Below are 17,770 nucleotides of genomic sequence, written 5' to 3' on the forward strand. Positions count from 1 at the left end.
TGTCCCATTCTAAGTCTGTGTCGCTATAACACTTTACTTTGGTTTGATGGCACATGGGAATGCCTAGTGCAGTAAGTCTTACTTATTACACTTGTCTTCAGAGACGCTTCAGAATGAAGGTTTCAACGCTCCTTCTTCCAAACTCTTTCAACAGTACAATCCCCACTGGATTTTCTGAGTAACAGCTGAGGTGTAGTTCACACACCATACAGCTCACTCATACCAAGCATATGAGTCAACGTTGCCCAGCAAATGCGCTTGGGCTGTGCAACCCTCACTGCCATGTAATTTTGTTTGTTGACTTACCCTCGTACGTTTTACACGCGTGCATAAGTTGGCGCGTTGTAGTTTCGTTGTGTTGTTATTGCCATAACCAATATGCAGCCTTTGCTTCGGTCAGCTTCATGCTTTCGATGGTTTCCAACACTTTTCTGGTTTTTGACTTTTGCCAACTAGATATTTTTTCTTTTTTAAAATTATTACACTAGTTTTTTTTAACTCAAAAGAATGTCACAATATAACTATATTTCAGTTGGTTTCTACATGGTCTTAGATCCATTTGGAATTATTTGACTGTGTAGAATGAGGTGATTTGTATAATGAAGTAAGGCTTACCTTGATTTTTCCCAACTGTTAAAAAATTTGCTAAATTTTTCATTGCTAAAAACATTGCTAAAAATTCAGCAATGTTTGTTTATTTATTTGGGCTTTATTTTTATTCTTCTCTTTTCTTTTTATGCTATTCCACTGACTCGAAAGTTAAACGTCCTGCCCTGGCTGGTGTAGCTCAGTGGATTGAGCACAGGCTGCAAACCAAAGGGTTGCAGGTTCAATTCCCAGTCAGGGCACATGCCCAAGTTGTCGGTTCAGTTCCTGGTTGGGGCATGTACAAGAGGCCACCGACTGATGTTTCTCTCTCACATCACTGTTTCTCTCCCTCTCTTTCTCCTTCCTTTCCCATCTCCCCAGATGAGACATCCCCTTTCTCTAAAAATAAATAAATAACATCTTTCCCCCAAAATGTGTCCTTTAAAAGACATCGGTTGACCTGAGCTGGAATATACACTCCAGAACGACTGGACCTCAAGAATGCGGTCAAGCCCTTTTTGATCAGCCAGCATCTGATCAAAAGCCAAGTAGGCAATTACTGCAAGGCCTTCAACTGCTTATCTCTGAGGAAATCCAAAGGCTTCATTAATTAGCTTGATGAGTGTTAGACATGGGTGTTCATTTGTATATTAAGTGGCTTATTCATAATTAGCATAGTGTGTGTTAAAAACGGGCTGTTGCTGGTGAAGTCGGTAGCAGGTGGCGTTGGCTAAAACACCGTGGACACGTCCCACCCTTGTTCGAACAGTGCGTAAGTCTCCATGGTTCACCGTGGGGAGTGGCGCCTGCAGCGTGAGTTCTAGGGTGCATACCCCGGTTACAGGTTTGATCACCGGGGTGCACACAAGAAGGCAACCAGTTGATGTTTCTCTCTCTCTTTCTCTCTCTCTCCCCCTTCCCCTCTCTCTAAAAGCAATGAAAAATTTAAAATGTCCTCAGGTGAGGATAAAAAAAATATCGTGGTCAAGTTTACCTCAACTGCACCTTTTATGCCAGGTGAGCTCAGAGGTCCTAGAAGGCTGGCCTGCTGGGACTTTGTCAAATGTACAGAACAGGTTGTGAGTCCCCTTTTCCCCCTGCCTGCTATTAACCATCATCAGCGTCTGCTTTGTCTCTAGCTGGTGGGCTGGTCAGGTCTCAGCGCTGCCTCCCTCTGCGTGGCCCCCATTCCCCAGCACACCGGCCTCCGATGCAAGTGGACGTAAGCCGGGTTAGTCACGGTCTCCTATCAGGTCTTTCCGGAAGGTATCGGGAGCTGCCAAGAATTGAAGGTAGGCTTTTCCCCCACACAACGTCACTACCAGGAAGTGTGTTGTACTGAAAGCTCCCAAAGGGCGTCCTGGCCCTGACCAGTGTGGCTCAGTGGGTCAGGCATCATCCTAGGAACTGGAGCGAAAGGTCACTGGTTCAATTCCCAGTCAGGGCCAGGTCCCCCGTCTCTCACCCATCGATGTTTCTCTGCCTCTCTTCCTCCTTCCCTTCCCCTTTCTCTAAAAATAAATAAATAAAATCTTTATTTTTATAAAAAAAGGAATTCTGACACGTACACTATTTAATAAACAGGTGTTGCTCTGACAAGTGGTAAATAAGGGGAAGTAGCTTCTTTCTTATATGAACCACCCCTTAGGGCAACTGAACAGCAGGGGAGGGGAAGAGTCCCTTTATGCAACATCCAGCCACTCCATGAGGGTGAAGTGTTAGAAACAGAGAACATCGCCATTTTGCCGTCCCCATCCCGACTCAGTGGGTGGAGGCGGGAGCACCTGTGGCTAATGTCACAGATGCAGACACAAGCGGATGGAGAAGCCAGGCGCCTCCTGGGACGTCCTCTTGCCCAGAGGCCGAGCCTGCCCCGGAGGAAGTATCTAGCGCTCATGCTCAGTGTACAGGGATGATGGGAGATGGAGGCCCAGGTTCAATGCCACTGGGCGGTAAATGCCAGCCAGACCCAGACTGGGAAACTCCAGGAGAAGCAATCTGGGTCTTCAGCAAGATAATTGGGGGGAAAAAAAAGAGCTAAAAGAAAAAAAAATTTAGATTCCGCAGTACACCAAAAAATATATGTTTTTTGCCAATTTCACCAAAAATAGGTATAATTTTGATTCATTCACACCAGGTGGCTATTATTGTGTTGGCTGATGTCATTTTTTTATTTTACTGTCAAGGGGGAAAGAGGTGCCTGCGGCTGGTGAAATAGCGAGACATTGCACGGTTTAAAAATTCCCGTGGCACACCAGTGTGCCTCTCAGCTGCAGCGCACCGACTAGAAATCGCTGCTGTAAAGAAATTTAAGAAACATGTTAATCAACTGCAGCGAATCCACCTTATTTGGGCTTTGATTCAAATAAATTACTAACAATTTTATGACAGGAGACCATTGGAAATGTGAATACAGACTGATCATTTTAAGAGGTGATTGTCTATGAATAATTTTCTTGGTGTGGCAGTGGTATTCAGGTTATGACTTTCTTTGTTTCCCTATTTTTAGAGAAATACATTGAAGTGATTACCGAGGAATAGAAACGGTGTCTGAAGTTCGCTTCAGGATGACGTAAGGGGGTGGCGTAGGGCATGGATGAAGCTGCATGTGCCTGATTAACACTTGTCGAAGCTGGGAGATGGGGGTGTGGGGGTTCGGCACTGCTGTGTCTGCTTTATGGTTAAAATTGTTTACGCCGATAAGTACTTTTTAGAGAGCAGGGTGACACGAGTGGTGTTCTTCTGAGGCTTGTTTTTCTCACTCCGCATCATGCTGCTGAGACTCGGCCAGGCTGCGGCTGTAGTTCATCCAGCTTTCACTTCTGTGTTGTCTCCTCGTGTGTGGATTTTCTCATGTGGCTGCCGGCGGGTATCTGAGTGGTTTCCAGGGTTTCGCTATCAGAGTGAGCTGCTGCGAACATTTTGGCACGTGTCTCCTGGGACCCATGTGCGTACCTTTCTTTCGGACACGTGTTCCTGGGAGTGGAATCGCTGGGTCACGGGGTAGACACTGGCTGAGAAAAGCCAAACTGTCTTCCACAGTGTGTGTCCCGAGTTCCACTGCCCCGTCGCTGCCTCTGTTGCCCCACACCCTTGCCAACACTTAGCGTTTTCAGACTTCCTAACTTTCTTCCTTCCTAACTTTCATGTGATCTTAATTAGCATTTCTTTGAGGTTGAGTATGGTTTCATATGCTAGTTTGCCACTGAATCTGTGGTTTGCTTATTCCTGGTTTTTTGCTCATTTTCTATCGGATCCACTGTTGTTTATTTATAGAAGCTCTCTGTAGATGTTGAATCCTTTGAGAGTCAGTTCGTTGTCATCGGCGAGCACGACCGTTCAACTTAAATCTCAATTCTGCGACTGTGAGGCATGGACCGAGTTCCACGCTTCTCTGGACCTCAGTTTCCTCCTCTGTAAAGTGGAGGTCGCACTGAGGCTTACCTCTTGCTGTGGACTGTTTGTGCCCCCCCCCCCAAATTCATGTGTTGAAGGCCTAACCCCCATGAGATGGTATTTGGGGGCTTTGGGGGGTAATTCGATTTAGGTAGGTCCATGAGGGTGGGGCCACCATGGCAGGATTAGGGTCCCTATGAGGAGAGCAAGACTGGCGCTCTCCCGTGGGAAGGGACAGCGAGGGAGCAGCAGTCTGCCACCCCAGAGCCCAGCCCCGCTGGCAGCACCCCCTGGGCCTCCCTCCCAGGCTCCAGAACTGAGAAGTAAACATCGGTGGTGCGCGCCCCCGTCTGTGGTGTTTGCCGGGGCAGCCAGAGCTACAGGGGACCCCTCTCAAGACTCCATTGAGGACTCGATGTGATCACACTGTGAAGTGCTTAGAACAGAGCCTGGTGCACAGTCACGGCAAGAACGCAGTCAATGGCGAGCATTTGCTGCTGTTTGTGTAACAAATGCCTGCTCCATCTCCCTGTGAGTCAGAGAGGGCCTCTCCACTTTCATAATGGCGTCTCAGGCAGAATCTCTGCTCTTTTTAATGGCTCAAGCGCCGTAACCTGGTGAAGACGAACGTCTGCACTTCGTTGGTTAGGCACGGCGACAGGTCGGTCCCCTACCCCGCGGCTGTGTCTGATCTCACGCCCTCACTCCGCAGGGGACCTGCAGGCTGGTGCATTGCCGCAGAACTCATGCCAATGAATTGGGAAGGCGTCTTTCGGTGGCTAGCGAGAAAATACATGAAACAAAATTAACTAAAATAAAAACTGGGAAAAAGAGAAGGCAGAATTTATTGGCTCCTTTAATGTGAAAGTCTGATTTAAAGCACATCCGGGTGGAGGGCTCTGTGCTCTTGGGACGCTTGTCTCTCCCCATCGCCTGGCTCTGCGCTGCTCCATCCACGGCGTCCTCATTGGCAGGTAGAGCTGGCCACTCCCGGCCTGCCTCCCTCCGGCCTGCCTCCCACCGGCTCAATGGCCCCGGGGAAAGAGAAGCCCCGCCCTTAGAATGCCTGGCCCGGGCCCAGGGGTGTGGCCGGGGGTGTGGCCAGAAAGCGCGCTGCTCTGAATGGCTGGTCTGGGCCAAACGTCCTTACCTGGAGCTGGGGTGAGGGGCCAGCCCCACCAGAGCTGCGAGGCTTGAGCATAAGGTGGATGGGTCCCTAAAACATAGTGGGGGTGTTGATTCCAGAAAAGAGGTAGGGGATGCTGGGCTCGCAAAGCAGCAGACATCCAGTGCAACGGCATCAATGCGATTTCTTACGTTGGCTGGGGAAGGCATGTTTGGGATGTAAGGGGTGCTAACAGGGAGCGATGATCAGGACAGTGTTTGTCCTGGCTGGTGTAGCTCAGTGGGTTGAGCGCGGGCCTGCAAACCAAAGAATCGTGGTTCGATTCCCAGTCAGGGCCCATGCCTGGGTTGCAGGCCAGTTCCCAACAGGGGATGCAGGAGAGACAACCAGACATTGATATTTCTCTCCTTCTCTCCTTCCCTTCCCCTCTAAAGATAAATAAATAAAATCTTTAAAAAAAGAATATTTGTTGGTGAGATGTGACCACAGCCCAGCAACTTAGCAGCAACAGGCAGCTGGGAGGAGCAGAGGCCCGGAGGGGGAGGGGGGAGGGGGAGGAGTGGGAAGGCGGTGGACCAAAGGCCTGGCGATGGGACAGGCAGTTTTCACAACTAGTTTCCTAGTTACTGCAAGACGTCAGTCAGGTTTTATTAAAAGCTTCCTCCTGCTGTTCGTGGTACTTCGGGGAAGGTAAAAGGGGAGAGGGCTCTGACCTCCTGGGACGAGAACGTGAACATGTAGCAGGTCGGAGGTGACTGTGAAGTGGCAGGACCAGGGGCCGGAGGTGCAGGGCGACCGTGGATGGGGCTCGGTTCTTGGCTGTCACACCTGGTGTTCAGCGAGCACCTGCTCTGCACCAGGCGCCGCTCTGAACGTGTCCCACATATTAACCCAGTTGCTTCTCACAACGATGCTCCGAGGTAGGTCCTATTATTGCCCCCATTGTAGAGATGAGAAACTGAGGCGCAGAGAGATGAGCTCACTTACCCAAGTGGTAGGGTTGGCGTTCCAATCCCGGCCCTCTGGCTCCCACCCACCGCTGTCACCCGCCTCGCTTGGGTGGGGAAGCCCGTTTTCTATTCATTGGTCCGTTTGGAGGGAAACGCACCAGAAAGCTGAGGCGCATCTGGATGACACAGAGGTGACAAAGGTCTGCCTTTGTCTGCGCACCTGCGCAGAGGGTGGAACTTCTGCTGGGACGAAAACGGGTGACTTTCCGGCCTCTCGGAAGCGATTGCCCCGTTTCCTCCAGTGGCCCCAGCAGCCCTCGGGGGAAATCTGATCCCCCAGACCCCGAGCTCATGCGGGCAGTGCACGGGGTCGAGGTCACCGGTGGGCCCAGCTCCCAGCCCAGAGCCGCCCCGCGTGGTCAGCCCTGCCTGGGCGGCCAGGCTGAGCTCCGCTTTGTTGAGGCGATGAGGTGGCTCAGGACCCCGCTGTGGATGGCCGAGGGGTCACCAGGACAGAGAGAAGGATGGAGAGGGACTGACAGGCACAGGGAGAAACAGAGACACGGGGGACAGAGGGGGAGGGATGGAGATGAGGGAGTTACAGACAAAAGCAAACAAGCAAAAAACAGAGAAACAGGAGAGAGAGACGGGCAGAGGGAGTGAGGCGGACGGAGGAGAGGCACTGGCAGGCAGAGAGACAGGACGTCGGTGGAAAGAGCGAGAGAGGCACAGCAGGGGACACACTGCCCTCCCAGGACCGCGGAGGGAGACCCGCTGGGGCAGGACGGCAGACACGTGTCCCTCACACTGATCGCCTTCTAGGAACCCTCACGGTGGCAGCCGGTCCTACCTGGGCTCTGCCCTCCTTCTCTCCTGCTGCCGACCAAGCCTATTAAGCTGCTCTCCTGGCCACAACTTAGGGCCCCACGCCCTGGGGAGGAAACCACTGAACAGGCGTCCATGCTGTCCTGCACCCCAAACCATCAATTAGGGTTAACGAGGAAAGGCTTCTCACTGCCTAAAGACCCCCATCGGGACTCAGAAGGAGGGGAAGCCCCACCCCCGTGACTCAGGGGGTTAAAGGGCCTGGGGCTGGCCTGTGAGCCCAGAGCGTTCGGATGGCGAGTGGCAGCGGGAAGGTCACCATCCAGCTGGTGGATGAAGAGGCAGGACCTGGATCCTGGGACCCGAAGCCTTTTAGAGGCCAGAGCTATGAGGCACTCCGAGCAGCCTGCCTGGAGGAGGGGGTCCTCTTTCGTGATCCCTACTTCCCTGCTGGCCCTGGTGCCCTTGGCTATGACCAGCTAGGGCCCGACTCGGAGAAGGCCAAAGGGGTGAAGTGGATGAGGCCCCATGTAAAGTTTGGCTGGGGGCTGTGCTCTGGGTCTGAGGGAGGAGGGGCTGGGGGCTTGGGCTCCTGGGTGGGAGGGAGGAGGGGCTGGGGGCTTGGGCTCCTGGGTGGGAGGGAGGAGGGGTCACTGTGGGACCAGCTCAGAGCAGGCTCAGCCATCCTGGGTCCGGGAGGGTGCAGGGAAGCCTGCCGCCTGCCCACAGGCTCACAAGCCTCTCACTGCGGTGGAGGCGCTTGTTACTCCGGAGCTGTGAGGGCAGGAGGGGACTCAGGCATCGGACCTCCCGGCTGCTCCTTCCCGCCCCTTCTCGGCTGAGGCCTGCAACCCGTCTCCCCCAGGAATTCTGTGCCGAGCCCCAGTTCGTCTGTGAGGATATGAGCCGGACAGACGTGTGTCAGGGGAGTCTGGGTGAGACCACCGAACGCTTCTAGAGCCCCCAGCCCCCAGCCCTGCAAGTTGCGGTTGGGACCCTGACACCTCTGCCCTCCGTGCCCCCCTCTGTCCGCGCTGGCTCCGCCTCCCCACTCCGCAGCGCCCCCTGCAGTGTGTCCTGGCCCTGGGCCTTAGTCTCTTTCTTTCCTCCAAGGTAACTGTTGGTTTCTTGCGGCCGCCGCTTCCCTCACTCTGTACCCCCGACTCCTCTGCCGGGTGGTACCCCCCGGACAGGGTTTCCAAGACTGCTACGCTGGCATCTTCCACTTCCAGGTAAACCTTGGCCCTCTCTGTTCGTGCCTCAGTTTCCCCCAGGTGACGTGAATTTCATACTTGATACTGCTTTCTGGGGGCCGGAATTTTGGACAGGCACAGCAAGGCCAGGGGTCAGAGGTTGGGGCCCAGGAAGGGTTGGGGGTCGGAGGTCGGAAGCCGAGCCAGAGCCCTGCCCCTTCCCCCACCAGCTCTGGCAGTTCGGCCACTGGGTGGACGTCGTGGTGGACGACAGGCTACCTGTGCGTGAGGGGAAGCTGATGTTCCTGCGCTCGGAACAGCGGAATGAGTTCTGGGCCCCCCTTCTGGAAAAGGCTTACGCCAAGTAAGGGCCCCAGCCCCTCCCCCAGCTGCAAGCCGAAGCCCCCAGCCCCACCGGACCCCCGAGCCCCTTGACTTCTGGGATCTTTTGGATGCCCAGCTAAGGATCCTAAACCAAGTCACAGCCCCTGGGACCCTGATGTCACACCGTCCCCTGAGGCCTTGGGAACCGTAAACACCTTCCTCCACCAGACCCTCCTCACACGGAGCATCTCAGAGGCCCCCCAACACTCAGAATTCTTAAAGAGCCTGACATCTCTTATCAGGCCCTAGAGTCACGGACCCTAACATTTACCCCCTTGGGGGAACTGTGGTCTCAGACAATCTCTCCTGATCCACTGACAAACTGAAAGCACCCCCAAAGTGTTGGGTATAAGCCCTGGGGCCCTCAAATCTTTGCTTTCCCCATCCTGTGGATCCGAAAGCCCCATGGGGGTTACCCCCAAAGCACACATCTACCTCCAGAGACTCTGAGCACCAGACACAGCCCCAGGGCGCCCCGGATTCCGACAGAGCTCTCCCGAGACCCCCAAATCATGCGGTGTCAGTGGCCCAGGGTCTGAAGGCTTCCAGAGTGTGCCGCAGTCCCCCACCTCAGCAGTGTGCAAATTTCAGGAACAGACCCCGGGGCCCCACACCGTGCGACAGGGGTCCCCAGATCCTGAGTTGCTTGCACATGCCTCGGACCCCCCTCCATGCCAGACTTGCTCCCGCAGGCTCCACGGCTCCTATGAGGCGATGCGGGGAGGCCACATGAATGAGGCTTTCGTGGACTTCACAGGCGGCGTGGGCGAGGTGCTCTATCTGAGGCAGGACATTCCAGGCCTCTTCTTGGCTCTGCGCCATGCCCTGGCCAAGGAGTCCCTCGTGGGTGCCACTGCCCTGGTGAGAGAGCTGGGCTCCCGTGGAGGACCCCCCCCCCCCGGGCACCGGCGCACAGTCACCGCTGGAGGGGGAGGCGTCCTGTGTCCTCCTTCGCTTAACTGCTGGCTTATTCTCTCTCACAAATCAAACACGAGCAAGTCAGAAGGATATGTATTTGCTTTCATAACTAACAAGCTTCAGGCATAGCTGGATGCAGGTGCTTAGCAGACACTGTGACTGTGTTTTTCTCTTCCTGGTTCTGGGTTAGCCTCACTCTTGGGTGGCTTTTCCCCTCAAAGGGGTGGGGGGAAGAGCTCCCCTCACCTGCACAATTACCTCCCACCACCCCAGAGGTAAAAAAGAAAAGTGCCTCTTTCTGAGAATCTCAGCAAAAGCCCAGGATGATTCTGATGGGCTCATCTTGGCTTTATGTTCATGTGTGACCCAACTACATACTCGTTCAGTGAGTCAGTCTAACTCCTTCATTCATTTACTTAACCCTGGACGCAGTTACTTGCTTTGTCTTTTGTGTTCCTCTGCCTCTTTCCCTCTGTCCTGTATCTTTCTTTATTTTTCTTTTTTTAAAAATTGTGTTTATTTATTTTTAGACAGAGGGGAAGGGATAAAGAGGGAGAGAAACATCAGTTGTGGTTGCCGCTCATGGGCCCCCTGCTGGGGACCTGGCCTGCAACCCAGGCACGTGCCCTGACTGGGAATCAAACCCGCAGCCCTGTGGTTCACAGGCCTGCGTTCACCCCGCTGAGCCACACCAGCCAGGGCTGACCTGTATCTGTGTCTCTAGGTCTCTGTCTCCCTCTGTTTTCATCTGTTTTTCATCTTTTATCTTCATCTCCCTCCGCTTCCTCTCTTGCCTTCGCAGACCAACTCCCACCCTCTCTGGGATCCCAGTGTCAGTTTGTCCAGTGCTCTGGTTCACTCCCGCTTTGGTGGCAGGAGGTTCGGGGACAGGGAGAAACAGCCACCCTCCTGTCCCTCAGCACGGCCTCACCATCCTCTCCCTGTCCTCTGCCCAGAGTGATCGGGGCGAGTACCGTACAGAGGATGGGCTGGTGAAGGGACACGCGTACTCAGTCACAGGCACGCACAAGGTGAGCACCCCCCCGGGGGCGGGCTGGCAGGGGGGGTCCGGGAGCTAGCCCCCACTGACGCCGCCGCTGCTCTCAGTTGTCACTGGGCTTCACCAAGGTGCGGCTGCTGCGGCTGCGGAACCCCTGGGGCCGCGTGGAGTGGAGCGGGGCCTGGAGCGACAGGTGAGAGAGATCTGGGGTGCTGGGGGAGGGGGCGGCCCCCCACCCACGCCTCACACTCCAGGCTTCTCTAGCTGCCCCCGTTGGGACATGCTCCCTGCCGAGTGGCGAGATGCCCTGCTGGTGAAGAAGGAGGACGGAGAGTTCTGGTGAGTGGGACGGTGGGGGGCTGGGTGACACTGGGTGACCTCTGGAGACTTGCCACTGTGGAGGGGCTGCCGCGGGCGTTTGCTGGTGACTGCGCATCTGCAGGTCTTGACGTTTGGGGGGTGGAAAACCATCTGACGATGCTTGAAGAGAGTCTGTGGACCTTGGCTCTTTGAGGAGCGGTTTTGAGGACTTGGAGAAATCTGGAGGAGCTGGAGGGCTCAGAGATTTGGGGGTCACTCTGTTTGGTGGACTGAAGGGTACCTGGCAATGCTTGAAAAATCTGGGGGGCCATGTGACTTGGGGGCTGGGCAGGGTCTAACCGCAGGCCACTGTCCAGGATGGAGCTGCAGGACTTCCTCCGCCAGTTTAACACCGTCCAGATCTGCTCCCTGAGCCCCGAGGTGCTGGGCCCCAGCCCGGCAGGAGGGGGCTGGCACACCCGCGTCTTCCAAGGCCGCTGGGTGCGAGGCTTCAACTCTGGCGGGGGCCAGCCTGATGCCGGTGAGACCTGGAGGGGACTCTGAGGGGCACACAAAGGGACTGTGTCAACCAGGTAACCCCCTTTCTTTCTCCTCTACCAGAAAACTTCTGGACCAACCCCCAGTTCCGGCTGACGCTGCTGGAGCCTGATGAGGAGGAGGAGGATGACGAGGGGCCCCGGGGGCACTGGGGCCCTGCCAGGGGGGGCCGCATCCCCAAGTGCACTGTCCTCCTGTCCCTCATCCAGCGCAATCGGCGGTGCCTGTGGGCCCAGGGCCTCACCTACCTCACTGTGGGCTTCCACGTGTTCCAGGTGGGACTCCGGGCTGGGGAGGCAACAGCGAGCAGGGAGGCGCGGAGGGGCAGGGAGCCGGGGGGACATCCCAGACGGCCGAGGGGAGCTGGAGAGGCTAAGGGCAGCGGCGGGGGTGGGGGTTGGGCTCGGGCGAACGCCCAGGGAATCGGAGGGCGTCAGGGAGAGACTAAGTTCTAGGGGGCCACAGAGAGGCTGGGGGTCAGAAGGGTCAGGAAGGAGTTAGAAAAAGGGGTGGGGGGCGCTGAGGATCAGGAAGGGGACGAGGAGCAGAGAAAGCTCAGATGGGAGGAAGGGAGGGTCAGAGAGAGGGGCTTGGACAGGGACTGCGGGCCAGGGGTTTAATGAGGGTGGCATCAGAAGAGAGAGAGGGGTGTCGGGGGAGGCAGGGATGGAGCCCCGAGGCCCTGAGGGTCCCTCCCCCCACTCCCCTTGCTCTTCCTTCTTACAGATCCCCGAGCAGGTGGGTCTCCGATGGGACCCGGATCCCAGACTCGATCCCTGAACCAGCCCCAGGCCCTCTGACCACCCGAAGTGGGGCAGGGACGGCCTGGGGCGCGCTCGGCGTGATGGGTGGTCGGCGGGTTTGTGCGGCAGCCTGGAGGGACGCGTGGTGCGGAGGGCCGGGTGGGGTGACCTTGGGCAGTCACGGTCCCGCCGTCCCGCCCCGCAGCTGCTGGGCCTCTGGGACTCCCCGCACAGCCGCGCGCACCTGCGGGGCCTGCTGTGCGCGGAGCGCTCGCGCTTCTGCGCCCGGCGCGACGTGAGCCGCCGCTGCCGCTTGTGCCCCGGCCACTACCTGGTGGTGCCCAGCACCGCCCATGCCGGCGACGAGGCCGACTTCACACTCCGCATCTTCTCCGAGCGCCGCCACACCGCCCTGTGAGCCCCGGCCCCTGGACCCGCCCTCGGGACCCCCAGACGCGCTGCCCTGAGGGTGGGGGGCGGTGCTGACCCGCCTTCGGAAGCCGCAGCCCGGGCGGATCAGCCCAGGGTCCCGGCATCCTGCCTAGACCCCACACAACTTCTCTGCTGCGACCCCCGCCCCTCCCCCCCTGCCCTGGGCGTGGGGTGAGCAGCCCCTCCCCCACCTTCGGTCTGTAATTTGCAGGGAGATCGATGATGTGATCAGCGCCGATCTGCACGCTCTCATGGTGAGGGGCCGCTCCGGCACGACGGGGTGGGGAGGGGACCCTCTGGGCCACCACTAACCCCCCACCCCCCACCCCGCAGGCCCCCGACATTCCTCTGGAGCTCGGGTTGGAGCAGCTGTTTCAGGAGCTGGCGGGTGAGGTGAGGAGGGGGAGCGGGGCCAAGGGGGTGCCGCCTCTCCCCTTGAACAACTCCCTACCTGGATGCCTCATTTCCCACCTCGCTCTGCTCGCCTGGTGACCCCCTTCTCTCGGAATGCTCAGGGCTCTCCCCCGCCCCAAGGCCTGTGCCCGCGAGTCCCCTCCCGCCCTCCCTGCCCTGACTAAGCCCTCACCTTTCTCCTGTGCCCTTATCAGAGGGCTCTCCCGACCCTCCGGGCTTGGTCAGCCACACGTCTGCTCTGGGCTTCCAAGGCCCAGGGCGTCCCTGCTGCAGCCCCGACCCGTTCCAGGGACCGGTGGGGACCAGAGGGCAGGCTTGGGCTCACCCAGTCCTGGCTGTGTCCCCAGCACTGCCCGGCATGCTGTCTGGGCTGGGCCTGCAGCCCCTCGTTGACGGCCCTCACAGCCTGCTCTCTCCCTGACCAGGAGGAAGAACTCAGTGCCCCTCAGCTCCAGACCTTGCTAAGCATTGCCCTGGAGCCTGGTGAGTTGGTGACTGGAGCGGACCTCATGGGGCCGGCGTGGGGGCAGCTGCGTCTGTGAATCCACGATGCTGCTGGGAATCAGGCCGCAGGAACCCTGGGCTCAGCCTGACGGTGTTTCCCCACACAGAGTTCTGTGGCAGGACCGATGGCTGGGGTCGTAGCCACTCATAAGCCCCCCTCCTCTGAGTGAGAGGCGGGACGCATGGCTGTGACTGGCACCCAGAACCCCCGCAGTCCTTTGGCCCTGTGCCTCAGTTCCTGTGAAATGGGATGCAGTAATTCCCCAGCGCTCTAGATGACAGCGGGTCCACAGGAAGCTCAGGGTCTCTGTTTGTCTTCTGTAGCCAGGGCTCACACCTGGATTCCCAGAGAGGTCGGGCTCCGGACCTGCGAGCAGCTGCTGCGGTGTTTCGGGGTGTGTGGCAGGGCCGTGCCTGGGCGGGGGGATGGGGATGTGGAGGCCTCTGCTCCTCTTCTGGGGACCCCGACTTCAACCAGATGTCCTGTCTCCAGCATGGGCGTGGCCTGGCCCTGCACCACCTCCAGGAGCTCTGGGGACATCTCCGAAAGTGGCAGGTAAGGTGCACTGACCAGCTCGGCACAGGCTCCCAGCTCGGCCCCTTTCTGGCTGTGACCTCAAGCCAGTAACCTCCCCACAGAGACGACGTCACTCCTCCAGCCGTGGGAGGTGGTGGCCCTCCCCCTGCCCCCGCCCCCACCCAAAACCCATGTTGAGAAGAAAAGGGTCTCGGGCCCCTCTATACTAGTCATGGTGATGAGGCACCATTATTGAGCCCTCACTAGGCCCCTTGGGGGTGGTCTTAACACGTCTGCACCACGAACAACCTCGTTAATGCCGTTACTACTGAGCCCATTTTGCAGACTCAGAAACAAAGGCCCAAAGTGGTGGAGCTGCTTCCCCAGGGCATGAGGCCGGGAAGAAAGGGAGCTGGGGCGGGAACCCAGGCGGTCTGGCCCTGGAGGCCCCCTTTGAGCCGTCTTCGGGGAGCTCAGGTGCCGGGGGTGGGACTGACCTCACCCCCCCCCCCAGGCCATATTCGACAAGTTTGACCAGGACACCTCTGGCACCATGAACTCCCATGAGCTGAGACTGGCGCTGAACGCTGCAGGTTCGGACAGAGGGCCTGGGGTGGGCCATGGGGACAGGGTCGGCCGCCCCTCCTGGCCGTTGCCAGCTCTGGGCAGGGAGTGTGCGGCCCGGAGAGGCCGAGGGGAGGGCCCTCTGTGCGGGAAAGGGAGGGTGTGGGAGGGGGCGGGCTGGGCAGGCGTGGGAGCTGGCCTCTGGGACCCGGCCCTGGTCTCCGGGGCACACGGCAGTGTCCTGGACTCCCGAGCCTGGGCTGGAGCCCTGACTGCTGACTCTCTCCTTGGGGGCCCTGGGCACGAGAGTCCACCCCCTGGAGCCTCTGTTCCCCTCTGTACAATGGCCCTGACACAGGGTGTCTGCAAGAGTGCGACCTTCCTCCTCGTGTGGTGGGGGTGGGGAGGGATGGGAACACCCAGACTGCCACCTACCTGCCCCAAGCACCTGACCGGTGAGCTGTGGGGAGGGCAAAGACCCAGGGACCTGTGAGTGAAGAAAGGAGCCCAGGACAGAGGGGAAGGGATGGAGTCAGAAGACGGGGAGACGTGGGACCGTGAGAAACAGGGTCCCAGACAGACAGAAGCAGAGGTGAGAGGGAAGGGAAGGTGGGAGTCTGTGCTGTGTCCACACTGTTCATTCGACATCTCTGAGCGCCCGGTTCGTGCCTGGTGTTCTGGGCAGAAGGAAACTGATCCGGTGCTCTTGGGGGACTGCCCTTCTGGGAGGTCAGTGTCTGCAAACAGAACGAGGTCAGATGGCCGGCAGTGCCAGGGCAAAAGAAGGGAGCAGGCGAGGGAGCTGGGCGCGCAGGGGCGAGGTGGGTGAGACAGGGCAGTCAGGAAAGGCCTCGCTGAGGTTTGGGCAGAGACCGGAGCAGCGAGGCTTGCCAGGCCGGGAGTGCTCCAGATGGAGGGAATGGCCGGTGCCAAGGCCCTGGGGTGTGAGCCCGCACCCAAGGAGGCTGGTGGGGAGTGAGCCGAGCAAGGAGGTGCCCCGGGATGGCGATGAGGAGAGGGCCAGTGTGGCTGAAGCCGAGGGGGAAGGAAGTGGTTAGAGGGAAGATTTGTGATGGTGGTGGGGGAGATAGGACAGCCCCATGAAGTGTCACGAGGACCTTGGTTCTTTAAAAACTTTAAAATACATGGAAGAGAGAGAAGCAAGTTCAAGATCAGGGTGTGCAAGGCTGGGGCGACAGCTGTGTCTGGAGGAGGGAGTGCCAGGGAGGGGACCAGGGGGCAGCAAGCTCCGAGACCCCGGAACAGGTGTGCCACCTCAGGGTGGGGGGACTGGCAGGAGATACGACCTGCTCCGGTCCAGCACCTTCTCGGCTCAACCACTCCCTGAACACCCACTCTGCTCACGGCCCTGGGCTGGCTGGCCTTGGGGACGCACTGGTGAGCAGAAACCCTTTCTTGAGCCCCCACAGCTTCAGTTCAGGGGCAGCCTGAGCTACCAATGACAGTGACAGCCCAGAGTGGTCAGCGCTGGGATGGGGAAGGCCCAGACTACCGTGGAGGCTAAAGAGATGCTCGAAGCTGCTGTTCTAGGCAGAGGGAACAGCACGTGCAAAAGAGGCGAGGGGCCCAAGGTCCACGTAGAGGAGGGGGAGAGTGGGAGGGGAGGGGAGGTCAGTGAGGGCCACTGGCACTCGGATGATGGCGCCGTGGGGAGGTGTAACCAGGAGGTAGGTCATGGTCACTAGGGCCCAGTAAATCATGTGAAGGACTTCACTGGTACCAGGGGACCCTGGGCAGGACGCCAGACACCAGGCACCACAGACCATAGAGCCCACAAAAGTGGTCCGAGGAAGCTGACAGTCTCCACGAAGACAGCAGGAATCTCGGAGGGGCCCCTCCCTCCTCCTCAGTGTGTGCTGGGGGTGGGCCCCCCACGGCCCCGGCACAGCAGCCCTCCCCTAGTGCCCAGCCCCGCGCGAGGGCAGGTGACGGCCAGAGCTCACAGGCGGCCTGCTCGGATGAGGCCACAGACCCCCAGCCCCACTTTCAGGCACAGAAATGTGACGGCACTGGATGAGGTTTATTACAGGAGTGCAGTGGGGGAGAAAAAGGGATTTAGGAGGCAGCAGAGGCCCGTGAAATCCCCCCAAATTGTGTTTACCTGGCCCTGTAGGGCCAGGAGGAGTCAGCCTGCAACCTCCAGCCCCAGAGGGTTTGCTGCAACATGGATGCACCAGCGTTCGCAGCTCTGAGAAGCCCGTTTAGATTCCTCACTAGAGATGTTTTCTAAACTTTAAAAACCACCCCTATGGTGTAGTATAAACTGACTCCACATGGGACAAGAGTGTTTTGCACGGAAACATTCCCCGGGGGCCACTAGCAGAAACCCTGCAGTTTCCAGGAGTAACACTGACAGTTGCCACACGACCGGCTGTCCTAAGCCTTCTCCACACAGCCTTCTGGGGTCGGGGCTGCTACACCCCCACTGCCGGCTGAGGAACCTGGGGCCCACAGCCACACACACGGCTGGGGTTGGAGCAGAGCTGGGGTGTAGGAGGTGGGCACGAGCACCTGTGGTGTCACCGTGTCTCCCAGGGAGTCAGGGTGGGCGCCACACTGAGGGGGGCTCACAGAGGCCCAGGCTCAGGCGGCCTCTTCCTAGGCTTCCACCTCAACAACCAGCTGACCCAGGCCCTCACCAGCCGCTACCGGGACAGCCGCCTGCGTGTGGACTTTGAGCGCTTTGTGTCCTGTGTGGCCCAGCTGACCTGCGTCTTCCGTGAGTGCTGCCCTGGCACGCGTGGCCGCGGGGAGGATGCTGCCCATGGCAGGGGGACTGGGGTGGGGGTGCTCACCTGCCCCTCTCTGTACAGGCCACTGCAGCAGGCACCTGGACGGGGGCGAGGGGGTCGTGTGCCTGACCCGCAGACAGGTGAGCCCAGGCTGGAGGGAGAGGTGGCAGGGGGCACAGGCAGCAGTCCCAGGAGACCCCACCTCGAGCCTGTTGTCCTTTTTTGCCCAGTGGACGGAGGTGGCCACCTTCTCCTAGGATTTGGCGCAGGGGCACGTGTTGCTGGAGCTGCTGGGAGCCCCGTCTTCCCCTCGGTCAGCCCTTGGACCAGGGCTCATTCATTCCACAGCAGCGGGGCTCTGAGCAACACCCGCCCCCCTCCCTGCCCCCCCCCCCCGTGCCCCCCTGCCTGGCAAGGGGCAGGGGCTGATGCTGACGTTGGGCGGAGGTTCAAGCATGGCCTCGGGAGCCGCCTGCCTGGAGTTGATTTCCAGCCCCAGCACTCACCAGCGGGTAATGCTGGGCAAGTCACTGCACGTCTGTGCTCTGTGCTCCGCCCTGTGGGGGGGGGTGGTACAGCACCCTGCCTGGCCAGGCGACACCTCG

At 58.6% G+C, this 17,770-nt stretch overlaps 1 protein-coding gene across 1 annotated transcript; it reads left to right on the forward strand.

Moving 5' to 3' along the window:
* The first annotated feature begins 7,178 nt into the window (after positions 1–7,178).
* On the forward strand, positions 7,179–17,475 carry CAPN12 (calpain 12). The gene is made up of 21 exons (XM_037141868.2): positions 7,179–7,415; positions 7,751–7,820; positions 7,999–8,117; positions 8,309–8,442; positions 9,155–9,323; positions 10,337–10,411; positions 10,488–10,573; positions 10,645–10,719; positions 11,058–11,221; positions 11,302–11,513; positions 11,965–11,976; positions 12,187–12,395; positions 12,625–12,667; positions 12,747–12,806; positions 13,253–13,310; positions 13,656–13,726; positions 13,825–13,887; positions 14,363–14,441; positions 17,036–17,152; positions 17,247–17,305; positions 17,396–17,475. The coding sequence occupies exons 1-21, from the start codon at positions 7,179–7,181 to the stop codon at positions 17,420–17,422; spliced, it is 2,139 nt and encodes a 712-aa protein (XP_036997763.2). The 3' UTR covers positions 17,423–17,475.
* The last annotated feature ends 295 nt before the right edge of the window (positions 17,476–17,770 follow it).

The sequence above is a fragment of the Artibeus jamaicensis genome, unplaced genomic scaffold (assembly GCF_021234435.1).
Source record: "Artibeus jamaicensis isolate MK-2021 breed Jamaican fruit bat unplaced genomic scaffold, CSHL_Jam_final contig_47, whole genome shotgun sequence".
NCBI lineage: Eukaryota > Metazoa > Chordata > Mammalia > Chiroptera > Phyllostomidae > Artibeus > Artibeus jamaicensis.

Bases quoted from the DNA above. Each gene is read 5' to 3' on its own strand.
- CAPN12 (XM_037141868.2), top strand. From the start codon at position 7,179: ATGGCGAGTGGCAGCGGGAAGGTCACCATCCAGCTGGTGGATGAAGAG. The intron at 8,118-8,308 runs GTAAACCTTGGC...TTCCCCCACCAG, and splicing joins CTGGCATCTTCCACTTCCAG to CTCTGGCAGTTCGGCCACTG. The intron at 17,153-17,246 runs GTGAGTGCTGCC...CTCTCTGTACAG, and splicing joins CCAGCTGACCTGCGTCTTCC to GCCACTGCAGCAGGCACCTG.